The sequence below is a fragment of the Somniosus microcephalus genome, unplaced genomic scaffold (assembly GCF_052327205.1).
Source record: "Somniosus microcephalus isolate GS21.2 unplaced genomic scaffold, FLI_Smic_1.0 unresolved_chr1, whole genome shotgun sequence".
Taxonomy (NCBI): Eukaryota; Metazoa; Chordata; class Chondrichthyes; order Squaliformes; family Somniosidae; genus Somniosus; species Somniosus microcephalus.
Window position 1 is genome coordinate 134,295,819 of NW_028225179.1, and position 26,378 is coordinate 134,322,196.

The following is a 26,378-nucleotide window of genomic DNA, read 5'->3' on the forward strand; positions in this document are numbered from 1 at the left end:
CACGATGGGTCGACTGACCTCCTCTGTCTATGATTCTGTGTGTCCCACTGTTTGAGGAACGGAAACACTGATTCCTTACACCAAAGCCCAAGTTGGTCTGCCTATTTACCCTCCGTCTCCTCACTAGCACGTGGCACAGGTAGTATTTCAGGAAATACCACACTTGAAATTCCTCCATTAACTTTCTTCTACCTGACCATGATTTCTGGCCCCCTTTGTAACAGAGGCCCCCCCTCCTCCTCTAGGTACTGGGGTCTCCTCTACTACTCTGACCCCCAGTATGGTCTTCTCTAATGCCTCACTTAAAACTGTCCTGTATCTCGGGCTGGGAGACAAAATCTCACATTTCCACAATGTACAAAGTAATCCTTTCCTGTGCAACTTCAAAGTTTTAATATTGAGTTAAAAATAACATTTTGTCCCTCAGTTAATGTACTTAGCAGATCCTACCACCTCTACACCGAATTCCCACTCCCACCAAATTCCCATTGTCCAAGTCCTCACTCTGTCCCCAGCTCACTCCATTACCAGCTCACTCTGCTGTGCTCTCAGCTCCTTATTACTCTACATTGTAAGTTCATGTTCCTTGCTCTCTAAGGCCATAAGTCTTACTGTAAGGTTACTGATTAACACACTGTTTTCACATCTCTTCCTCCCTCTATTGTATCTGGGGCTCCCTCATTTGTGACCATCCCACAACAAACACATCTCATGGTGTGCATCTTCATCAACCTTCTCTCGGCAGTTTCCCTTTCTTATATTTCTCCCATTGCCCCCTTTCCTACATTACAACAGCGACTGCACTTCAAAACTACTTCAATGGCTGTAAAGCGCTTTGGGACGTCCTGAGGTCGTGAAAGGCGCTATATAAATGCAAGTCTTTATTTTTATTTAGTTTAACTGATTTTAAAACCCTTTGTTCCTTTTTGATTTTGCTCCTTATCTAGTGTCCCCTTTTACTTTTTCCTTCCCTCGGGTATTATTTAATTTGCCGTGTCTCGGATGGTCCTCTTTGTCATGTACTTCCCACTGGTGTTCTATCTCACCCTAGTTCCTCTCTCCTGCCCCTCTTTACCTTTTCTTCCCATCTTGAGTCTGTGGTTCCCTTGGTGTATTTCTGCCCATGTTTAAATTCTCTCTGTCTCTGGGCCCCGATGATTCTCGATGTTTTTGAGGTTTTTAAATTTAACTTTAGAGGTGTCTCTGGAGCAGTTTCCAGGAGTTTGTTCCACTGTACCGATTAAACAAACAAATATCACCAACAAGTCATTGTCACTCGGTTGTAGCCGCCCTGACCTCAGGTGACATTGGGACCATCCGCACCACCTGTGACTGAGACCGACGCCCATCAGTTTGCAGCTGGCAGGAGGCAGGTAGGCGGTGTGAAATTATGGGATGGAGCTGTTAGTGACCTTTCACCCTGCAGATTGTCAGCGGGGCGGAGTTTTTCCCGCCCTCACTCAGTCCCGGACAGAAGAAGGGAAAGAGTCTCTCAGTGAAAGTGAGGGTGAAGGTGTGGAGATGGGACATGTTGTCCGCATTGTAAAATGACATCTGTCCGCCCTCATAGTCCAGGAACACCCCGATCTTCCGGGGATCCCCACTCGGGGTGAGGGGGGTCTGTGAGGGGGAGGTGCCGGCAACATAGCCACTTCCAGACAGCAGCCACACAATCCAGTATCCGGCCTCGGGTGTCAGTGAGATTCTCCGTTTCCTGTCGACAGACTCTCGGGCCACTCCCAGACCCCACCGTGTCTTGTTCCCCACCTCCACCTCCCAGTAGTGTCTCCCTGATGTGAATCCCTCCGATCCCAGGACAAAGAGATAGGAATCAAACCTCTCCGGGGTGTCAGGGAGCTCCTGCCATGTGTCTCCGTCTCTCACACTGGTCCGGTCCTCAGACACGATGAGCCGGGGATTCACTGTGTTCAGATCCAGAGTCAGAGAGGCTGGAGCTGGGGGAAAGTTACAATAACACAGTGAGCGGTTTAGTTTGTTGCTGTGATTTATTCAAACACTTTCCCTTTTTAAAATGACCATTCGGGGATTCCCGGGAACTGCGGTGTTTTTAAAGAGCTCCAGGTTCTGTTATTGGAATCTGCTCTGACCCGGGGGTTTACGCTCCTGGGGTCGCTCTGACCTCTGCTGCCCACTGCGATCCGACCAGGAACTCTGCGGCCCCCGGTCCCCTGCAGTTCTCAGCGGCTGCAGAGTGACCCAGGGACCTTCAGAAACACACAAGGAATCGGCGCCAGAGGCTACGGCGGGGCTTCCAAACGGAAGAGGGGGAAAGGTAAAGACACCGGAAGGAAAGAGAGAAGGGAAGGGAAAAAGGGCAAAGGAAGCAAAAGAATGGGAACTGCTGCAGAGGGGAAGAGAGAACCCAGAGGAGAAGGGAAACTAACTTTATAAAAAACCGACATCATGATATCCATAAATCTCAATAGACTCCAACACACAATCAGACAAAACTAAACTGATCGACATAACAGGCCAGGTGGAAGCGGCATTCCTACAGGAGACCCTACTCATCGCCCTCAGAACACACCAGGTTTATGAGTGAGTGGGTGGGACAAATGCTGGCCGCCTTCTCCTCAGCCAAGAGCAGAGGACAGTCACACTAATCACCAGCAACCTCCCCATTACGCTGGAGACATACATTCCTGGAGAAGGAGGCCGCTCCATCCTAATGAAAATTAATTAAGAGGACAACCCAAAGTGATGCTTCAGTTCAGTGTCCCGAATGAGGAGTCCCCGCATCAGCAATTTTCACACTCGCCCCACCTATGGACAGCACAGGAACCAGGAGTGGAGACCCAGACTGTGCTCTTCACTCCAAACAGGACAAGCTCCCAGCGGACACTGTACTCACTCCTTAATGCTGACTTTAAAATATTGGCCAAGGTCCTGACCTCCAGATTAGACACGGACATCAGTGATCATTTAATCTGGGGTTTGGGAGCCGGTTTAGGCTCCTCTCATCTGGATTGATAAATCAGGAAAAGGAATATAAGAGTTTTACCGGGGTTAATGGCGTCTATCATTTCTCTCCACGCTGTGTACTGTAAAGGGCCGTTGAACTTTCCGATCGACAGCTTGCCATCTGCTAATGATGGTTTATAATAGTCCTCACCAGTCCTGTAAATATTAAACAGTTGATATTATGAATTGACCTTAAACTCTTTGCTGAGTTATTTTACTAAATTGTGCAGAGTTTCAGTAAAGAGTGTGCCCTACCTCCTCTCCTGACACGTTTCCTCCTGAAACCAATAAAACACAAATCTGAGTTGACGGAGACTGACCGTCTATATCCGGACAGCAGAAATTACACCCACATTGTGACAAGATGCTGAGAATTCCGAATTCTCTCTGCCGGGACCGCGCAGATAGAAAGAGGATATATTTGAAAACCAGGCAGCAGAAATTTCACCAAAAATTATTAAAAGCGTCTGATAGAAAGAGGATGCAGTTGGAAAATCTGATTTGTGTGGTCAGGTTCTGGAACTGAACACCAGTCTCACTCAGAGACACAGTGACTCTCACACCCACCGCACCAGACACACCCACACACTCACACAATGTAACTGGAACTGAACACCAGTCTCACTCAGAGACACAGTGACTCTCACACCCACCGCACCCAACACACCCACACACTCACACAGTGTAACTGGAACTGAACACCAGTCTCAATCAGAGACACAGTGACTCTCACACCCACCGCTCCAGACACACCCACACACTCCCACAATGGAACTGGAACTGGATTGTAATGTGAGAACCAGGAGAATATTCACCTCTTGGGGACACAGAAATAATTACAACCTAAGTATAAGATCAGGGCAACACGATCGCGGATCCTGCAGACAGTGTGGGAGCCGGTTAGTTCAGTCACAACAGCAGATCCGCCCCGGAATAGACAAAACACTCGGTTTAAATCAGTTTCGAATTTTTCAGCAAATGCTGCATTTATTTCAACCTTGTCATCGCTTTATCTGCAACTAACCTGCAATATAATCCTCACCTTCAGAAATGTCAGCGCGTCTTGTTGCTCCATCTGTTTCTGCAACTTTGACAGCTTCTCCTGAACAGAATTTAAATTCTCTTGAATTTCTCGAAGGTTTTTCTCCATTGTTTCCACAATCCTCTGCTCTTCTCCCCTGAGATCTCCGATTAACTGCTGCTCTTTCTCAGTCAGAATCTGGTGCATTTCAGCAAACTCGGATGTGATGCGGGTTTGCAGACTGCTCGACTGCCCCTACCAAATGAAATGTCAAAAGTAATCATGTACCGCGATAGAGGGAACAAAACTAACCGAGAATCCAGAAAATGAGCACGGGGAGACCTCACCCTAACTTCGGAAATCCGCCGTTTCTGGTTCAGTTCCGTTTCCAGAACCGCCGATTTGTTCTCTGTGAGAGATTCTAAAGAGGATTTCAGCTGATCCTGGGATTGGGAGAGAAAATCACAGAATCAAAGGGCTGGACTATGGAAAAGTGATAAAATAACCAGGTGATAAAATCTGTTCCATTTTACCTTGTAGATTTCAACAGCTTCTTTAATCGACATGAAGTTGTGGGATTTGTGTTCCCGCGCAACGATACAAGTGTAACAGATCAGTTTCTTGTCAGTTTCACAAAACAGCTTCAGTTCTTCCTGATGTTCCTCACAGTGAAGTTTATTTTCCTTCTCTTTCGGATCCAGGTTTAATTTTCGAGCTTTCTCCGCCAGACTGGCTAAGGCCCGACTGGTCCTGAGGTTTCTTTCCGGAAACTCCTCTCTACATTCCGGGCAGGAGTTTCTCTCCTTTTCCCAACACCGTGTGATACAGGAGCGGCAGAAGTTGTGCCCACACTCCAGTGAAACCGGATCGGTGAAGAATTCAAGACAAATGGGACAAGTTGCCTCCTCGGTCCAACTCTCCGGCTGCTGCCTGGAAGCCATGTTCACGCTCAGCACTTCCTGATTCAACCCGCTTTCAGTTTCGATATTCCCGAGCTCCCGAACACCTTCGGCTCAGCGATTTCCCGAGCAAGTTCGCTGCAATACCGGAGAATTAAATTCCTCCTTTAAACTCCAGCCGGATCCCGTCAATAGGTGTCGCTGTTGGACAATATTTCTCAACCAAGGATTTTTGTAGGTTTCCTGAAAAAGCTTTTGTTGCGGGAAAACCGCACATTTGCTTTCTGTACAGTGAAGGGCCGCATTAAACAAACCGACTGACTCCGTGCATCAGTTTAGTGTTGTCTGGAGCCAGGAAACTCGCTCTAAAGGTGTAGAAATAATTGCTCTGAACCCAAATGTTTTGCAGATGATGTGAAGATGTCAGAAACTGTGATAATTATCCTGGGTTTGATAACATTCATCCATTGATATGCCTTTTATTAGAGTTTATTGATTTAATATGAGGTTTTGGAGGGATGTGCCGTTATGTTGCTCCATATGTTGGCCCGGATTTGAAGTTTGGAGCCACCTCTGGTCATATTTCAGGCCCGGGCAATTTGAAAGTGAGAGGTGGGCGGACTGGGCGGAGTCTCGCTGAATTCCCGGGGAGGAGGGCGCATCGGGTGTGGGGAAGAAGGCAGCCTCCTAACTGTGGAAACACATTCTTGTGCTCAATTCTCACTGCAGCTGGCGGTGCCCGGGCACGGCCGCGCTACAGGAGCGCTTGTACAGGCCTCCAACTATCCAATCCCTAAAGCCCCTCTCTTTATCCGCGCAGATGTTGATCTGAGCAGCCACCGTTATCCGTGCAGATGTTGGTGTTTGCTTCCTTCAGCTGGCGACTGCCCCCATTAAACCCCGAATGACTGTATCCCCCTCTCTTCAATGGTGCAGATCCTGGTGTGAGCTCCTTACAACCGGATCCGCCACAATTATCTGCCAAGTACATTGCGGAACAATCCACTCTGCATCAACCGAGCGGGACCGAGTGTGAGCCAATGTTTTGGGCGATTTTCTCCCTAGTTCTTAGCCGCAGGGCGATGGGTCTGTTCAACTCAGGGGAGTCTCTGAATCTGCTTTTGAAATGTGTCACTGAGCCCGTTTACAGATTTACCACAAATCAAACACAAATTCTGATTGTAAACCAGTCTGTGCGAGAAACAAGACAACAGCATCAGAGCTAAATTAATTCAACTGGTATAAATTTTGAATAATTCGTTCCCGTATCCATTTCAGAATAGTATCCATCTATTTATTTATTGCTATATAAATCTGAGCATTGCAGTTGGCCCTGCTTTGATTCACGATTGTGGTCTGACCCGGAATCCCATTCACACAAAGGGAAGACGGAGAATGCTCCCCTCGGCTGTCCTGGGCTACAATGCAGGATATCTGTGTTATTGTTAAACATTGAGCCGTTTCATCTAAAGATCGACACACATTTCAGTAAGAATGAACCCAAAAGAACATTTTAAAAAGCGAGGGGAGAGTTTTCGGGGAGTGTTGACAATATCCAGCCGCTCAGGTACAGAGTGAGCAGCCCTGGTCTTGGCACTGACCCTTCGGGTCTGACAGGCGGGGGACAGAAGCAAACAGTTCATCCAATCATCGAATCACAGCACAGAAGGAGGCCACTCGGCCCATCGTACCGATGCCGTTCTGTATGGATTCCCGGGCTAGAGATGGGCAATAAATGCCGGCCTTGTCAGCAATGCCCACATCCGGGAATGAACAAAAATAATAATAGTCCCTCTCAGGTTAGAATAATTTTCTCGACTCGGAGTCAAATGTTCTTTAGATGGGTTCCTGTTGCTCCATAACCTCCCACCTGGAATACTGCCTTCAGTTCTGGGCATCGCCCCTCAGGGAGGATATATTGGAGTTGGAGGGGTTGCAGTGCAGATTCACCATATGGTACTGGGGCTAAAAGGGTTAAATTATGAGGACAGGTTGTACAGACTGGGCTTGTATTCTGTCGATTATAGAAGATTTAGAGGTGAACTAATTGAGATGTTTAAGATGATTAAATGATTTGATAGGAAGCTAGAAACTATTTCCTCTGGTGGGGAGTCCAGAATACATGGGCCTGACCTTCAAATTAGAGCTCGGCCATTCTGGGGTGATGTCAGGAAACACTTCGTCACACAAAGGGTAGTGGAAATCGGGAACTCTCTCCATCGGAATCTGAGGGGGAGAGAGAGAGAGAGAGAGAGAGGGGCAGAGAGAGAGGGGGAGAGAGAGAGAGAGAGAGAGAGAGACAGAGAGAGAGGGGGAGAGAGAGACAGAGAGAGAGAGAGAGAATCGGCGGGGGAGAGAGAGACAGAGTGAGAGGGGGAGAGAGAGACAGAGAGAGACAGAGAGAGAGGGAATCGGAGGGGGAGAGAGAGAGAGGGGGGTGGGAGATCGGAGGGGGAGAGAGAGACAGAGAGTGACAGAGAGAGGGGGGGAGAGAGATAGAGAGAGAGAGAGCAGGAGGGGGAGAGAGAGAGAGAGAGAGAGGGGGGATGGGAGATCGGAGGGGGAGAGAGAGACAGAGAGAGGGGGAGAGAGATAGAGAGAGACAGCAGGAGGGGGAGAGAGAGAGAGAGAGAGAGGGCGGAACGGAGGGGGAGAGAGATAGAGAGAGAAGTAATCGGAGGGCGAGAGTGAGAGGAGGAATCGGAGGGAAATAGGGAATCAGAGAGAGAGAGGAGGTCAGGCACTCTGGGGGTGGGTAAAGAGTACGGAGAGCACAGCGGGGATGGGGGAAGAACGGGATCCAGATGGTCAGACGGGTCAGGTTCTTCCAACCCCACCCTCTTTACACCCGCACCATGTTCTCCATCTCCTCCCCCTAGACCTGGTTGAATTCTCGGAAAACTCGGTGCGAGTGTGGCAAGTGACATCATTGGACTGGACGAAATACGGAAGTCACGACACTGTCACTATTCACTTCATATCTAATAAACCTGTTAACAATCCGTGACCCACACACGATGCCCCATCTATGGGGGAGGTCAGGAACTTGTTGGGTGGAGAAAGTAATGAATCGGGGATGCGTGAGGCACTTGGGCAGGGAAGGTCAGGATGCCGGGTAGGGAGGGAAAAGGTCAGAAACGTGGGCAGGGGGAGGAAGGTCAGGAACTCGGAGGGAGAAGGTTTGAAACTTGGGCGAGGGGGGAGTAGGTCAGGAACTTGGGCGACGGGGGAAGTATATCAGAAACTTGGGCGAGGGGGTGGGGAGTAGGTCAGGCACTTGGGCAGAGGGGGCAGGAACTTGTCTGCGGGTTGGAGAAGGTCTTAGCCCGCGAGGGTGAGCCCTCTCTGTTCCAAGTGAGCTCTGTTCTGTCTGGAGTAGGCGGTCAGAATGGCTCGAATTACACTTTGCAAAGTAACTGATTACGTAGGCAGGGAGGATCTAATTACACATTCCAGAGAAACTGCTGGGTGTGTCTTATCCTCCAAGAGGACCAATCAGCAATCAGGACTTGTCATCCAAGGGGACCAATCTGAGCTTTTGGTGTTGCAAATAAACATGTCCATTTCCTAGCAAATCACAGCTCAGACTATTCATATATTCTTCCCAATGAGGCCCATTCAGCCGTGCAGCAGGCATGACATGTCTACCTCTATACAATGGGTGACACGCTTACCGGAATACCACAGAACACAGACACTTCCATGCACACGAATACAGGCCGACACTGCAGAACTGAAAATAAGAACTGGGACCTAATGGTCCAGAATTTGCTGGAGGGGGGCATCTCACGGTTTGTCCCGTTTGGTCGACTTTTTCCCTCGCCCTTCAGCTCAAGAAATGTTTGCTGGAAGTGCGGACTGTTAACAGTACGGCGAGGACAGCGGGGCATCTGGGACCTGGGTCAATGACGGGACCAACAGTCTATCTAATTAACCAATGAGATTTAAGAATTGAGAAAGAAGCAGAGGAACAACAGAGAAGGAAATGGGGTGAATTAGAGTCAAATCAGGCACAGAAAGAGAAATAGAGAGAGGGAAAGAAAGATTGGATTAAGAGATAGAAAAAAGATACAGAAAGGTAAAGTAAGAAAAACATTTTAACAATTGAAATTGTAAATTTTATAAACCTCTAACAACATTTTACTACCTGAATGAATGAGACTCCACAGTTTAAATTGTTTCCTTTCTGGATCAGTGAGGTTGAGTGGCATTGCAGGAACATCAATCTCGTCATTAAACAGGTTCTTATGATGCTAAGTTCCAGCGAGGAAATCTATCCTGAATCCCAGGCCTCCGTACTTTATAATTAGCGTCAAACCAGGAAAGTCATGATGTAAATTTTAAATGGGGTTTCTCCCAATCTCCCGCCCTAAGTTGTACGGCCGTTTACGCCGTTTCTCCGGGGTTTGCACCGATTTTCCTCCGAAGTTAAAGCAGGAAACTTGAGCTAAAACATAAAGTGTGTCTGCAGGCAAATAACCGACTGCCCTTTATTAGAGGGCTGATTTTGCAGCTGTACATCTTATCATTTGTAAATACTTCATGTATTTGACCAGATGCCAGCAGTATACCACTAAAATAAGTCATTGCACTCAATTCTAAGTCTCCATTTTGAATAAAGTTAAATACTAGATCAGAATGTTCGATGGATTCCTGGAGAACACGGCGATCTCTGTATACAGAAGGTGAGAGTAAATTATTCCGGATAACACCCAGTGGGGACCAATTTAACTTGAGCGGCAGTGCAAAATGCGCGGCATCACCTGGACCGCCTGTTATACACCTCGCCCAATATTCAGGTTAATTGAAGACACATTTCTACCCCACACCTGTGATGGGCCCGGAAGGAATTTTTGCCAGAATTGGCTGCAGCTCTGTAATTTTTGTATCGTTCAGAAAGTGAGCGAAGTAATGATTGATATATTGCTGACATTATCCGGGATGGGGACAGGCTCCCGCGGTCCTGGCGATCTGTTCTGGTCCTGGATACACAAACAAAAACACAACCAAGACAGGCCATATAATGAGAAAGTGACTTTGTGGCACTAAATCCAGGACCTCATGGTCACACTTCTGCTGCTCACTTCTTCTGCTGACTCAACCCAGGCCTTCTCCGTGATGGCAGCAGTTTTCTTATTTACACCAGCGGGGAACAGCACCTCCCTCCTGGCCCTTCCAGCACGGAGCAGGACATCAAGGGCAGCATCTGTGAAACGAGGGCAACCTTTCCTCTCTGTGGAGCGGTGGAGACACCAAACACAGAAGCAAAATTCAAATACTTCTTCCTGTGGCGATGTTGAGGGCCCGGTGCTCACTGCAGTGCCACCACCAGCGCACCCCCCCCCCCCCCCCCCGTTCTCAGCTCTGGGTTAATATGGAGGCCATTATACCGAGGGCCTGTCTGCCCTCTCAGGTGTAAGTAAAAGATCCCATGGCTCTATTTTGAAGAGCAGGTGAGTTCACCCCGGTGTCCTGGCTGCCGCGTTTCCTGCAACTGTGACGACACTTCAGAAGTACTTCATTGGCTGGAAAGTGTTTCGGACATTTTGAGGTCATGAAAGGTGCTGCAGAAATGTCAGTTTCTTTCTTTCTCTACATCAAACCAAGATTCTGTGGGCAGGTGATTAGATATTTCCACACTACTCTCATCCTTGCTTTCAAATCCCTCAGACATTTCTGCGCTCCTCCAATTCTGGCCTCTTGCCCTTCCCCGATTTTTATCGCCCCACCATTGGCAGCCATGCCTTCGGCTGCCTGGGGCCTAAGCTCTGACATTCCCTCCCTAAACCTTTCTACCGCTCTCTCTCCTCCTTTAAGACGCTCCTTAAAACCTACCTCTTTGACCAAGCTTTTGGCCACTTGTCCTAATATCTCCATATATGGTCTGGTCTCCAATGTATGTCTGATAATCGCTCCTGTGAAGCTCCTTGGGATGTTTTACTGTGTGAATGGTGCTGTATAAATGCCAGTTATTGTTGAGGGCGGAGCTCGCAGATTGGGACAACAGGCTATTCTGGTGTCTCTGTCCGCGGCGCCTCACTTGTCACTCACACAATGACCAGCTCGCGGGGCCTCGACAATCTCTTTCAGCTTTACCCGATGGCGGGAGGTCGTAGCTCCCACAGCCGGAGCGGGAGTCACCACCGCCACAAGGAGCAGACGGACACGTCGGACAGCGAGTCGTTCTCCTTGTAGGTGGGAAATCAATCAGCAGCCGACACCATGGAAAGCGGGAGAACAGGGATACGACCCGAACAGGTGAGGAAAACCGAAGGATCTTTGCCTCTCTCCCAGCAAGGGAAGGGCGGATCCTGACTGCTGCTAGGTTTTCAGTGAAGCCTTTAACGGTGAAACTTTAATACTACATCCACCCGAACTATGGAAAATGCTCAGCAATAGTTCTGCACCTTTCTAATGTCAGTTGAGTCTGGAAACGCAATATTTGTGCAATTAAATAGAATTTACAGTACCGAATGAGGCCATTCGGCCCAATTGATCCCTGCCGGTGTTCACACTCCACACTAACCTTCTCTCACTCTGTACTTTATCTTTCCCTATCAATATATCTTTCTATTCCTTAAATAAAATATAGCACATCTAGTAATGCCATAAATAACCAGTGTTTGGATGAGAGCTGGGTGTTCATCAGGACACGAGGAGAGCTCACCGGTGCTATGGAATCTCTTGAATCCACCTGAACTGGCAGGTGGGCCCTCAGTGCTGTACTGAAGTGTCAGCCTAGACAGTGTCAGCTGTGGCTCAGTGACTAGCACCTTCGCCTCTGAGTCAGAAGGTTGTGGGTCCAAGTCCCACTCCAAAGACTTGGACACAAAATCTAGGCTGACACTCCCAGTACAGTACTGAGGGAGTGCTACACTGTCGGAGGTGCCGTCTTTACATAGGCGGATAAGGTGGGAGGAGGCTCATGTGTAGCATAAACACCAGCATGGGCCTGTTGGGCCGAATGGCCTGTTTCTGTGCCGTACATTCTATGTAACTCTATCGTGAAACGTATTTTACAGTCAGAGGGGAACTAAGTCAAGTATTGAAGCCTTAAATTAATCCAGTTTATGGAGAGTGCAGTATTATGGAGAGACCGGCTGGTCCTGACCCCCAGGAGCACTGAGTGCTGAGCCGTGTGAGGGAGGAGCCCAGACTCTTGGGTACTGTAATGTGCTGCCATGTACTTGCTTCAAATAAATTGGTGGTTTCTCACTCCAGGTTAAAGAGGAATCTAATAAAGGGTTTTCAAAGTTTTGAGAGCGTAAATACTGAAAGATTGATTGGTGAATTGGTAACAATCGTCATGATTAGTATCAAAGACAAAGTTAGAAATGTTTTCACACAGGGTTGTTGGAACATTTGGTGCTTTACCACAAGTGGCTATTGAGATAGTCACTGTAACATTACTTAGAAGGAAATTGGATAAGTATTTGAAAAGGAAGGAATATAAAATCATTTGGCTAAAGGAAATGGGATTAGAATAACTCCAATTGAAAGGTGAGCAGCATAATATGGCACAATGGAGTAAATAGTCTCCATCACTGCTGATTTTATAGTTCAAATTAAAGTTGGATGGACAGGCTGGGGTTCCAGAGGGATGAGCTTTAATGGGCTGAATACCTTTGGTTGGCAGCTGTAGTGACTGCATTGTGAGGTGGTTGTGTTGGGCACCAGGTGAGGGGTGGTAATAATGGGTAGGATTTTTAAACTGTTTTTTGTAAACCATTTCCAGATGCAGTAATCTAGTTTTTGTGAAGAGCTGTGACCTGTTAGAGATTAAATAAAGCCGCTAATGAGGTTTATAAACCAACTGTCAATCTATATTGGTTTCTGTTTGGGGGGGAAATAGCAACTCATGATTTCTTACCAAATCTCATGGTTTTTAAGAGTTTGCCTCCTGATTATTGAGCCAATGGGTTTGGCATTACTGAAAGAACCTGGGGTGGGGGCGGGGGGAAATGAGAAGATTTTTTTACGCAGCGAGTTGTTGTGATCTGGAATGCACTGCCTGAAAGGACGGTGGAAGCAGATTCAGTAGAAACGTTCGAAAGGGGAATTGGATAAATACTTGAAGGATAAAATATTCACAGGGCTATGGGGGAAGGGCAGGGGTGGGGTTGGGATTAATTGATAGCTCTATCATAGAGCTGACACAGGCACGATGGGTCAAATGGCCTCCCTCGGTGCTGTATGATTCCATGCTGACCACCATTTTGCGGACAGGGAGTTGGCAGATTGATTGTGTTAGTCCGGTTCTGACCTGGGCACAAGGAGGGGCAAGAGTTGGCTGGGGAGGGGGAATGTCTCCTATAACATACAGTTTCTATTCCCCTTTCTCTTCATCAACCCTGTCCCCTGGGGAGATTGGGAGCTCGCTTGAGGTGTGTCCCCAGGCATGTTGGTGGACCAACCAGCCAGTTCATCTCGCAGTGACATTTTTCATTTCCTTTCTCTCGTACTGCCGCCTCTGTCCTTGTGCATTCTTCATTGTAAAAACCAGCCTTACGGGGCCGCGAAGGAGTGCGATCTCGTAGCGGCATTTCCTGAAATTGCTAAAGATGTAATCGTGAACCTTCAGGTCCCAATCTGACTTCAGCATGCACTAAAGTCAACTGACTCAAGATCTCCCCCCACCCCCTCCCCCCCCCGCCCTCCCCACCACCATCTCTTTGCACGAGCTTGTCTCAAATCACCTTGTTGTCGGGTGCAGTATAACTCCAATCTGTCGCTGTAGGTGTGAACTTCTATCCACTTCCTTCCTTCAAAATCAGTTGCAATTCTTTTTTATTGTCCTCCTCACTGGTTGAGTCCAGGAGCCAGCAGCAGACACCTCAGAGCGGGACTGTGCTATAAATCAGAAACTGAGGCCCCCATTTACCGATCAACTCCGCCACACGCGGTCTACTTACTGTCCGTCTAAGACTGTTGTGTAAAAAAGTCTTCTCTCAGCTCAGTACATCCCCCCCCCCCGCCCTTGTCTGTGTTGCTCAGGTTCCGGCTGCATTTCGATAAAGAGAGCCGAGAGGAGATCGAGCGAAGGAAGAAGGTCATGCAGGAGAAAATGGTGGAGTCCATTCCAGAAGCCGAACTGGAAGTAGACATCGTCGACATTTACAAGCCCGGCTCTGGTGAGTGACGGCTGTGCTCGGTGTATTTTGTATAAAGGCCGACAGTTGCTGTCCAGTGATGAATAAAATAGTTTGAAAAGATTAAGGTTTTTTTTAAAGTTCAATTGCGGACATTCCCAACAGAGCCGATGTTGCTGAATTCCATTTAACAGCTTTAGGTTGAAGTTTAACATTCCCTCCGCTTCCTTCACCCCACCATTGGTGGCCTTGCCTTCAGCCGTCTAAAGGAAATAATTTGCATTTATATAGCGCCTTTCACCAGCCCAGAACGTTCCAAAGTGCTTTACAGCCAATGAAGTACTTTTGAAGTGTAGTCACTGTTGTAATGTCGGAAAATGCAGCAGCCAATTTTGCGCACAGCAAGCTCCCACAAACGGTAATGTGATAATCATCAGACAATCAGCGATGTTGGTTGAGGGAGAACTCCCCAGCTCTTTGAAATAATGCCGTGAGATCTTCTACTTCCGCCTGAGAGAGCAGACAGGGCCTCAGTTTAACGCCTCATCCAACAGACGGCACCTCCGACAGTGCAGCGCTCCCTCAGTACTCCACTGGAGTGTCAGCCTAGATATTGTGCTCAAGTCCCTGGAGTGGGAATCGAACCTACAACCTTCTGACTCAAATGTGAGCATGCTACCCACTGAGTCACGGCTGACACCTAAATCTAGGCCCTAAGCTCTGGAAATCTCTCCCCCAAACCTCTCCGCCTCTACCTCTCTCTGCTTTAAGATGCTGATTAAAACCTACCTCTTTGACCAAGAGTTTGATCACCAGTCTTGTTATCTCCTCCGTTGGCTTAGTGTCAATTTTTGTCTCATACGCTCCTGTGACGTTCCTTGGGACGTTTAATATGTTAAAGGCGCTATATAAATGCAAGTTGATGTTGGTTTGTCAGCCTTTATGATGAGTTACTGATCTTGGTCCTGCTGCTGTGCAGAGTGGGGGGTGGGGAGGGAATGAGCTTCCCCCACAGGCAGTAGGGTAGGGTAGTACAATGGTGATGGCATCGGGCCAGCAACCCAGATGTTGAGGGTTCAGATTCCACCGTAGCAAGTTGTGCGATTGATTTCAGTAAACCTGGCTCCATGCTCTTCAGGTGAGGGAATCGACACTGTGGTCAACTCTTAATGAAAGAAAGAACTTCTTCCACCTCCTCAGGACCTCCCAAATCACATCGCCGCCAGTGAAGTATTTTAAAGTGTAGTCACTGTTGTAATGTAGGAAACAAGACAGCCAATTCGCACAAAGCAAACTCCCACAAACAGCAAATAGTTAAATGACTAGATAATGTGTTTTTGTTGGTATCAGTTTCGGGAGGAATGTTGACCAGGACACTGGGAAAACTCCCCTGTTGTTCTTTGAATCATGGCATGAGATCGTTTATACCCACCTGAGAAGGTTTAATGCCCCATAAGACGGCACCTTTGACAGTGTAGCACTCCTTCAGTACTGCACTGGGAGTGTTAGCCTGGATTATGTGTTAAAGTCTCTGGAGTGGGACTTATTAAATCTCCCCTGTACAGTCCCGTTCCACCTGGCTGGTCCCATTGGATGTCTGGGTGACCTCTGAGCCTGGACAACACACTGGGATGGGAGGAAAGCAGACACTTTGTCAAAGTTAAATAAAACAGTCACAACTATTACTAGGGATAGAAGAATGTGGAGCTTATAATATCACTTATTTGGTTTTTAAAATGACGCCCCTGATGTCTCAAAGGTCTGGAACTGAGTGACACAGACCAGGAAGGCCCCAGGTTCGTGCTCCGGCCTGTGCTGAGCTCGCTGATCTCTGCTGGTGGTGGTGTGGTCATTATAATTAGCCTGAGTGACCCCTGGGCTAGGGGAGGAGGTGTGGAGTGGCGGGGTGGGGTTGGGGGGGGGGGGGGAGTTCAGCCAGGATTCCTGCTCCTTATTCCACCGTGGAACTGCACCTCAGCGCCTTCAGGAGAAGAGTGGAGGAAAATCATCAAGAATGGACGGTGCCGTCCCAGGGTTAATGGGCAGTGGACAGTTGAAAGGGGCGTCAGCAGACCCGTGCTGGTTAGAGCAGGTTTCTGGCCGTTCCCTCCAGCTCTGGCCTGGGGCTGTCGCTCGCTTCACAGAAAACCTGGATTGTTCACATTCCGCAGTGATCCGCGTTTCTGTGACTGACATTGCTGACGTCACACACTGTAAAAACTGCCCTGTCACCAACAGCAGCCGCTACGGCAGGAGCCCCATAACCCTCGCCCACAGCAGGGACAATGTCACCACAGATGTTTTTGGCAACATGGATTAATAATTTAAACAAACAAAATTGGTTAACTTTACCCTCAACACTGTGAAGGACGTAGGCACAGAGATCTGGAGCACTTCCTATTTCAGGTACCCAGCGTCAGCATCAAGCACTGCCAAAGCTTAGTTGGATACAGAGTAAAGCTCCCTCTACACTGTCCCATCAAACACTCCCAGGGCAGGTACAGCACGGGTTAGATACAGAGTAAAGCTCCCTCTACACTGTCCCATCAAACACTCCCAGGGCAGGTACAGCACGGGTTAGATACAGATTAAAGCTCCCTCTGTACAGTCCCATCAAACACTCCCAGGGCAGGTACCGTACGGGTTAGAGACAGAGTAAAGCTCCCTCTACATTTCCCGAACTATGTGCCTTGACTGAACCTCAAAAGAGCGCCCCCTATTGTACCAGTCTGACATTAAGCCGTCCTGTAGTCTCTGAGTGACAATGCAGTAATAAAGCCAGCTGTGTGTTGTGGGCCCTGCCCAAAAGGATGTGGGTTGAGAGAACCAAGAGTCATTTCCCTTGAACTCAGAAGACATTTGAGACTTTCACCCTTATCATTCTGGACTGGATTTAAATCCAGGGATAACTGCAGCACACAGTGTACTTCTTTCACCCTCCCCGCACCGTAAATTATCATTGTGTTTGTCCCAGTCCAAATGAATTACATTTACATCACTGGAACTGACTGGGCAACTAGCTGACTATTAGACGCGACCAGCCAGGGTGTCCTTCGGCTTTCCCCCTACCTAGGAGTTAACTGTAGCTCAGTGGGAACCACTCTTGCCTTTGAGTCAGAAGATTGTGTGTTCAAGCTCCTCTCCAGAGACTTGAGCACATAATCTCAGCTGACAATTCGAGGGAGTGCTGCACTGTCGGAGGAGCCGTTCCTCAGATGAGACGTTAAACTGAGGCCCCATCTGCAATAACTGGTGGACGTAAAAGATCCCACAACACTATTTCGAAGTAGAGCAGAGGAGTTCTCCCCGGTCTCCTGGCCATTATTGATCCCTCAACAAACATCACTAAGAACAGATTATCTGGTCATTATCACATTGGGAGCTTGCTGTGTGCAAATGGCTGCTGCATCTCCTACATTAGAACAGTGCCAACCACTTCAAAAGTACTGTATTGTCTGTGAAGCACTTTGAGACATCCCGAGGTCGTGAAAGGTGCCATATAAAATGCAAGTGCTTTCTTTACTTAGAATTAAAAGAATGTACAGCACAGAAACAGACCATTTGGCCCAACTGGTCTATTCTGCGTTTATGGTCCACACGAGCCTCCTCCCATCCCTCTTCATCGAACCCTATCAACATATTTGTTTCTCCCTCATGCGCGTATGTAGCTTCCCCTTAAATGCATCTGTGGTATTTGCCCCGACTACACCTTGTGGTAGAGAGTTCCACCTTTCATAATCTTCATGACCTCTATCAGGTCACCCCTCAGCCATCTCTAGGAAAGTCCCAGCCTGTTCAGGCTGTCCTGATATGTACATCCTCTCAGTTCTGCTATCATCCTTGTGAACCTTTTTTGCACCTTCTGCACTGTCTCTGCATCCTTTTTATAATTATGGAGACCAGAACTGTTCACAGCACTCCAAGTGTGATCTAACCAAGGTTTGATAGAAGTTTAACAAGAGGCTTTTCAATTCTATCCCTCTAGAAATGTACCGCAGTGCTTGGTTTACCTTGCAGGGAGATTCCTGCTGGATGTAACTCACTGGGGGAACCAAACCTGTGTCCTTTCTGTGGTGCTGGGTTTTAGACCTTCGCCACCAGGCGAAGTACAGCATCTGTAAGACAGATGTTGCTTTTTGTAAGTTGTGCTTTTAGATGATTGTTTTTCTCTCTCTCGCGCCCAGTGTTGAATTTTCCAAAATGTTCTCCTTGGAATTGCACAATGACAAAGGAGCAGCTTCTGGTGCAGGAGGGGAAGGCATTCCACGAATTCCTGGTTAAGATTTACAGCACATTTGATCCTGTGAAACTCAGTTACTTCGAGCACAACTTGGAGGTGAGGAGAGCGGCCGTCGCAGATAACAGCGGCTGAGATGATGCCAGGAGTAGGAAGCTATAGATAGGTGGAACACTTGAGATAAGAAAGAACTTGCATTTATACAGCACGTTTCGTGATCTCAGGGTATCACAAAGCACTTTACAGCCAATGAAGTACTTTTTGAAGCATAGTCACTGTTGTAATGTAGGAAACACGGCAGCCAATCTGTGCACAGCAAGCTCCCACAATCAGCATTGGGATAATGACCAGATAATATTTTTATTGATGTTGGTTGAGGGATTAACATGGGTCAGGACACTGGGGCAAACCTCCCCCTGCTCTTCTTTGGAATCGTGCCTTGGGATTATGTCCTCCTGAGAGGGTAGATGGGGCTTCGGTTGAACATCTCCACTGCAAGACAAAAGATACTGGGGCTATTTCTACTGGAGCAGGGGTGATTTGAGGTGGTTTATGAAATTATGCAGGGTCTTGATAGAGTGAAGAGAGAAAGACTGTTTCCTCTGGTTGGGGATTCAGTGACAAAGGATGAATAATTTGAAATTGCTACGAAGAGAGCGAGGAGAGGGATTGGGAGGAATCGGAGTGTAGATCGAAAGAGGTTACCCTGCCATACCTAGGGTATATTGTGGAATTCTGGAACCCTTGATATAGGAAGGACGTAGCTGAGCTGGAAAAGATGTACAGGAGAGCTAGTATCTGGTGGGAGGGTTGGTTGGCTGCTGCCTGGTGGGATGGGTCGGGTGCTGCCTGGTGGAATGGGTCGGGTGCTGCCTGGTGGAATGGGTCGGGTGCTGCCTGGTGGAATGGGTCGGGTGCTGCCTGGTGGAATGGGTCGGGTGCTGCCTGGTGGAATGGGTCGGGTGCTGCCTGGTGGAATGGGTCGGGTGGTGGCTGTGTACTCGTGCATTTGTTTTTCTCTGTGTACCATTGTAGTTGGAACATGGCTTGAAATGTTTCGACATGTCTCCATGCAGAAAATGTACTCTGTCCCTGACAGTCATCTATTCCTTGCATCATTATTGCAAAGAAATCATTGTGGACTTCAGGAAGTCCAAAGGCGGAAGTCACACCCCCATCCACATCAATGGGGCTGTGGTGGAAAGGGTGGACAGCTTTAAGTTCCTCGGAGTCCACATCACGGAAGACCTCTCCTGGTCCCTCAACACCTCCTCTCTGGTGAAGAAGGCCCAGCAGCGCCTATATTTCATAAGGAGGCTGAAGGAATGTAACCTGTCACCCCTGATCCTCTCTAACTTGTACCGCTGCAGTATAAAGAGCATCCTGACAAACTGTATCACAGTATGGTATGACAGCTGTAGCTACTATGACCGGAAAGCCCTGCAGCGGGTAGTCAAAACTGCCCAACGCATTACCGGCACCCGGCTACCGACCATAGAGCACATATACCAGAAACGCTGTCTACGGAGGTCACGGTCCATCATCAAAGACCCTACCCACCCCAGCCACAGTCTGTTCACCCTCCTGCCATCTGGGAGATGCTACAGATGCATTTGCACCCGTACGACCAGATTTAGGAACAGCTTCTTTCCCAGGGCTGTCATCCTACTGAACTCCACAAATAAACTCTAAAGCCTGCACATCTGCCAATGCACTTTATTATGGTTATATTTATGTTAATATACTACAAGCCAAATGTATGTTGAATGTTTGAATGTCTTAATCCAAATGTACACTCTCGGGAGCCGCAAGTCTACATTTCGTTGTACTGCACTTGTGCACTAACAATGACAATAAAAGTTGATTTGATTTGATTTGATTTGATTATGGCAGTTTTTTATTCATTCTTCCCCTGTCTCTGTCCTGTAGACCTGGCAACAACTATGGAGACTCTTGGAGATGTCTGACATTGTATTGCTGATCACGGACATCAGGCACCCGGTATGTACTGCGAACGGACCTCGGGGTAACGGCTTCAGTCTGAAAGAAGGTTCGGACTGAATAAGTGTTGTGAATCTTTGCACCAAGGATGGGGTAATTACTACTGCAATGTGTAAACTCACCGTTTGCTGAATGGCTGCTGGTCTTGGTGACATCGCATTAGTTGATCTGATGTATTCTGTGTGATGTTACTGTCACATGAAGTGTCTGTCTCTTCATTCCTGACACCACCATTGTGGGCATGTTGCTGCCCTGGTTGACACAATGGGCCTCATTGCCTTTATGCCATCATGTCCTCGTCGCCTCTGGTTAATCTCCCTCCAACCCAAAAAACAGGACTTTTTCGGGTTGGCAGGCTGTAAGTAGCGGGGTACTGGGAGTATCAGTGCTGGTCCTCAGCTATTTACAATCTATATTAATGACTTAGATGAAGGGACTGAGTGTAACGTATCCAAGTTTGCTGATGCTACAATATTAGGTGGGAAAGTAAGCTGTGAGGAGGACGCAAAGAGACTGCAGAGAGATAGGGAGAGGTTGACTGAGTGGGCAAGAACATGGCAAATGGAACACAATGTGGGGGAATGTGAAGTTATCCACTTTGGTAGGTAAAACAAAAAAGCAGAATATTTTTTGACTGGTGAGAGACTGGGAAATGTTTGCATTCAGATGGACCTTGGGTGTCCTTGTACATGAATCACAGAAAGTTAACATGCAGGTATAGCAAGCAATTAGGAAAGCAAATAGTATGTTAGCTTTTGTTACAAATGGACTAAGAGTATAAGAGTAAAGAAGCCTTACTACAATTATACAGGGCATTGGTGAGGCCACACCTGGAGTACTGTGTACATTTCTGGTCTCCTTACCTAAGGAAAGACATACTTCCCTTAGAGGGAGTGCAACAAAAATTCCCTAGCCTGGTTCCTGGGATGAGGGGATTGCCCTATGAGGAGAGATTGAGTAGACTAGGCCTATATTCCCTGGAGTTTAGAAGAATGAGAGGTGATCTCATTGAAACATATAAAATTCTTAAGGGGCTTGACAGGGTTAATGCTGAGAAAATGTTTTCCCTCGCTGGGGAATCTAGAACACGGGGTTACAGTCTCAGAATAAGGGGTCGGCCATTTAGGACTGAGATGAGGAGAATTTTTTTCACTGAATGTGTTGTGAATCCTTGGCGTACTCTACCCAGGAGAGCTGTGGATGCTCAGTCGTTGAGTATATTCAAGACAGAGGTGGATAAATGTTTGGGACCTATGGGATTTGGGGATAGTGCGGGAAGGTGGAGTTGAGGTAGTAGATCAGCTGTGATCCTGTTGAATGGTGGAGCAGGCTCGAAGGGCCACATGGTTTACTCCAGCTCCTATTTCTTATGTTCAACGAGACTGCGCAATAACATCTGCTTCTTGTTCATTGTACTCACTAATGAGAAATCGTGCCTTTCAGTTATGGCATTCCTCTCTTATCTCTAACGTCTCCTGATGTGACTCGGTGTCAAATTTTGTTTTGATAACGCTTCTGTGAAGCGCCTTGGGATGTTTTACTATGTTCAAGGCACTATATAAATGCAAGTTGTTGTTGTTTCCTCCCTTCCGTGTTCTTGACTGATTCACTATATACCTACTATTTTTCTTCTCTCTTGTCATGGACGGTCAATGAGGCAATGTCTCCTACGTTCCAGGCCCAACCTTGTCCTTTGCAGCTACTGCAGAATCAGTTTTTAATGTGTGTATGTGTATATATTATAGATATATAAATGAGTATATGTAGCTATATACACACACACATATACATACACACATTTATATATTATAATACACAGACATATTAAGAGCTTACTATGTCTGTTCTACCTGGTACACCTACACTGACTGATTTCTTTCGTGAGCCAGTTCCTTCCTCTCTCCGCAGGTGATTCAGTTTCCCCAGAACTTTACGACTAGGTAACGCGGGAGATGAAGAGGAGCATTATCCTGGTGCTGAATAAAATCGACCTCGCTCCGCCCTCCCTAGTGGTGGCCTGGAAACAGTGTCCCAGAAATTCGGGTCTCCACGGGTGAGTACGCACGGGGTACTCACCCGTTGGCCCAATGGAAGTGCCGGTTTCGTGCATGCAATGCGCATGCGCGGGAAACCGGCACTTCCGTTCCCTTAAAGGAAGGGGTTCAGAGGTCGAGCGCGTGTGCCGGAGAGGCAGCGCGTGTGCATCAAACGTACGTTTTTTTTGCAGGTTTCTCCAGGAGGGTAAGTCTCCAGGAGATACACTTTTAAAAAGCAGGCGCAAGGTCTGCCTTTAACAAGGTAAGTGGTGAATTAATTATAATTAAAACATTTTTTCCACAGGTTTATTATTTTTAAATACTTTAAAGAAAGGTAAGTTTATTTTTAGCCCCGTTCGAAAATGTAATTAATTTTTCAAAAATTTTAATTATTGTGTGAAAGTTATTTCATGTAATTTATAGTTATTTTTAAAATATGATTTTTAAAAATTTATTTGAAGTTTTAGAGATGTTTTGCAGCTTATAGTAATTTTAGGTTTGACAGCTCTTCCTGTCAAACTTATGAATGAAGCATTCCCTGCTACCATTGGCTCTCCATGGCCCACCTGATCCCAGGGGACGCAGGGAACTAATTTCGCCCCTGGATACGCAAGCACTGCGCGCCGGCAGTTGGAGGAGTCGGCACTTCTGGGACTGAATTCCTGCTTTAAAGAATAAAATGGCCGTTTTCTTGCGATGTCCTGAACACAGGCTGATTTTCTGGCAGTTATTATTTGAAGACTTGTGGAATGTCTCCAGGCCGAGGAAAGCGGTTCTATTAAAATGTTGGGGTGCATCCGAGATTTGGACCCGATACCTCTCGCATTTTAATTGATGTGAATTCCCAAAACGAGAATCACACCCCTAAACCAAAGAGCCGCTGAATCTGCGCTGATTGTTTAATCTCGGCAATGATAATTTCACATACATAAAGCAGCTAGTTTAGATCAGAGGCAGTGTTAAATCTCATATATTGTTCAAATGCATCAATGTGTGAATATGACATTAAATGTGTTTCAATAAAGTGGGAGGTCGGGGCCAGTGGTTTCCAAGGTGATCTTACCTGTGGCTCTCTTGACTCTCTCCTTCCTCCACAGGCTGCCGGTTTATAAACCTTGTTTTAAATCTGCTGCCCTGGGCCAGTGCATTCCACAGTCTCACAACCCTTTCTGCAAATACCCTTTCACTGCTTTACTCTCTGTTTATTAGTCACTAGCTGGAGTGCCCGGCGGTGCCGAGGCTTTTTCGAGGGCATGTTGTTGTTGGAAGAGAGAGAGAGCGCGACTGGGGGGTGGGTAGGGGAAGAGAGAGAGAGAGAGCGACTGGGGGGGGGGGAAGAGAGAGAGCGACTGGGGGAAGAGAGAGAGTGACTGGGGGGAAGAGAGCGAGCGACTGGGGGGAAGAGAGCGAGCGACTGGGGGAAGAGAGAGAGCGACTGGGGGGAAGAGAGCGAGCGACTGGGGGGAAGAGAGCGAGCGACTGGGGGGAAGAGAGCGAGCAACTGGGGGGAAGAGAGCGAGCGACGGGGGGGGAAGAGAGAGAGCGACTGGGGGGAGAAGAGAGAGAGCGACTGGGGGGGAAGAGAGAGAGCGACTGGGGGGGAAGAGAGAGAGCGACTGGGGGGAAGAGAGAGAGCGACTGGGGGGAAGAGAGAGGGCGACTGGGGGGAAGAGAGAGAGCGACTGGGGGGGAAGAGAGAGAGCGACTGGGGGGGAAGAGAGAGAGCGACTGGGGGGAAGAGAGGGAGCGACTGGGGGGGAAGAGGGAGAGCGATGGGGGGAAGAGAGAGAGCGACTGGGGGGGAAGAGAGAGAGCGATTGGGGGGGAAGAGAGAGAGCGACGGGGGGAAGAGAGAGAGAGCGACGGGGGGGGAAGAGAGAGAGCGACTAGGGGGGAAGAGAGAGAGCGACTGGGGGGAAGAGAGAGAGCGACTAGGGGGGAAGAGAGAGAGCGACTGGGGGGGAAGAGAGAGAGCGACTGGGGGGGGAAGAGAGAGAGCGACTGGGGGGGAAGAGAGAGAGCGACTGGGGGGGGAAGAGAGAGAGCGACTGGGGGGGAAGAGAGAGAGCAACGGGGGGAAAGAGAGAGAGCAACTGGGGGGGAAGAGAGAGAGCGACTGGGGGAATGGGAAGAGAGATAGCGACTGGGGGGGTGAAGGGAGAGAGCGACTGGGGGGAAGAGAGAGAGCGACTGGGGGGAAGGAGGAGGCGGGGAGGAAATGGGGAGAGTGACTGGGGGGGAAGAGAGAGAGCGACTGGGGGGGAAGAGAGAGCGCCACTGGGGGGGAAGAGAGAGAGTGACTGGGGGGTGAAGAGAGAGAGCGACTGGGGGGAAGAGAGAGAGCGACTGGGGGGGAAGAGAGAGAGCGACTGGTGGGGAAGAGAGAGAGCGACTGGGGGGGAAGAGAGCGAGCGACTGGGGGGGAAGAGAGAGAGCGACTGGGGGGGAAGAGAGAGAGCGACTGGGGGGAAGAGAGAGAGCGACTGGGGGGAAGGGAGAGAGCGACTGGTGTTGAAGAGAGAGAGCGACTGGGGGGGAAAGAGAGAGAGCGACTGGGGGGGATGAGAGAGAGCGACTGGGAGGGAAGAGAGAGAGCGACTGGGGGGGAAGAGAGAGAGTGACGGGGGGAAGAGAGAGAGCGACTGGGGGGGAAGAGAGAGAGCGACTGGGGGGGAAGAGAGAGAGCGACTGGGGGGGAAGAGAGAGAGCGACTGGGGGGAAGAGAGAGAGCGACTAGGGGGGAAGAGAGAGAGCGACTGGGGGGGAAGAGAGAGAGCGACTGGGGGGAAGAGAGAGAGCGACTGGGGGGGAAGAGAGAGAGCGACTGGGGGGAAGAGAGGGAGCGACTGGGGGGGAAGAGAGGGAGCGACTGGGGGGGAAGAGAGGGTGCGACTGGGGGGGGAAGAGAGGGAGCGACTGGGGGGGAAGAGAGAGAGCAACTGGGGGGAAGAGAGAGAGCGACAGTGGGGGGAAGAGAGAGAGCGACTGGGGGGGAAGTGAGAGAGTGGGTGGAGGGGGAAGAGAGAGAGAGAGTGAGTGGGGGGGAAGAGAGAGAGAGAGCGACTGGGGGGGAAGAGAGAGAGAGAGCGACTGGGGGGAAAGAGAGAGAGAGAGAGCGACTGGGGGGAAGAGAGAGAGAGAGCGATTGGGGTGGAAGAGAGAGAGCAACTGGGGGGAAGAGAGCGCGACTGGGGGGAAGAGAGAGCGCGACGGGGGAAGAGAGAGCGCGATGGGGGGGAAGAGAGAGCGCGACGGGGGGGAAGAGAGAGTGCGACTGGGGGGGAAGAGAGAGCGCGACTGGGGGGAAGAGAGAGAGCGACGGGGGGAAGAGAGAGAGCGACTGGAGGGAAGAGAGAGAGCGACTGGGGGGAGGAGAGAGAGCGACTGGGGGGAGGAGAGAGAGCGACTGGGGGGGAAGAGAGAGAGCGACTGGGGGGAAGAGAGAGAGTGACTTGGGGGGAAGAGAGAGAGCGACGGGGGGAAGAGAGAGAGCGACTTGGGGGGAAGAGAGAGCGACTGGGGGGGAATAGAGAGAGCGACTGGGGGGGAAGAGAGAGAGCGACTGCGGGGGGAAGAGAGAGAGCGACGGGCGGGAAGAGAGAGAGCGACTGGGGGGGAAGAGAGGGAGCGACTGGGGGGGTAAGAGAGGGAGCAACTGGGGGGGAAGAGAAAGAGCGACGGGGGGGAAGAGAGAGGGCAACTGGGGGGGAAGAGAGAGAGTGACTGGGGGAAGAGAGAGAGCGAAGGGGGGGAAGAGAGAGAGCGACGGGGGGGAAGAGAGAGAGCGACGGGGGGGAAAAGAGAGAGCGACGGGGGGTGGAAGAGGGAGAGCGACGGGGGGGGAAGAGTGAGAGCGACGGGGGAGGGGAAGAGTGAGAGCGACGGGGGGAAGAGAGAGAGCGACTGGGGGGAAGAGAGAGAGCGACTGGCGGGGAAGAGAGAGAGCGACTGGGGGGAAGAGAGAGAGCGACTGGGGGGGAAGAGAGAGAGCGACTGGGGGGGAAGAGAGGGAGTGACTGGGGGGGAAGAGAGAGCGCGACTGGGGGGGAAGAGAGAGAGCGACGGGGGAAGGGAGAGAGCGACTGGGGGGGAAGAGAGGGAGCGACTGGGGGG

The 26,378-nt window shown here is 49.3% G+C and overlaps 1 protein-coding gene across 2 annotated transcripts; it reads right to left on the reverse strand.

The window, feature by feature from the left end:
- Nucleotides 1-1,234: 1,234 nt before the first annotated feature.
- On the reverse strand, nucleotides 1,235-5,179 carry LOC147095900 (zinc-binding protein A33-like). Of its 2 annotated transcripts, XM_085974890.1 has the most exons (7): nucleotides 5,079-5,179; nucleotides 4,537-5,002; nucleotides 4,351-4,446; nucleotides 4,025-4,258; nucleotides 3,238-3,260; nucleotides 3,023-3,138; nucleotides 1,235-1,955 (listed from the first exon to the last, which is right to left on the reverse strand). In XM_085974890.1, the coding sequence occupies exons 1-7, from the start codon at nucleotides 5,177-5,179 to the stop codon at nucleotides 1,405-1,407; spliced, it is 1,587 nt and encodes a 528-aa protein (XP_085831016.1). In that variant the 3' UTR covers nucleotides 1,235-1,404. The 2 variants fall into 2 exon arrangements, with proteins under 2 accessions (XP_085831016.1, XP_085831014.1); XM_085974888.1 differs by lacking the exon at nucleotides 5,079-5,179 and having other exon boundaries at nucleotides 4,537-5,015.
- Nucleotides 5,180-26,378: the final 21,199 nt, after the last annotated feature.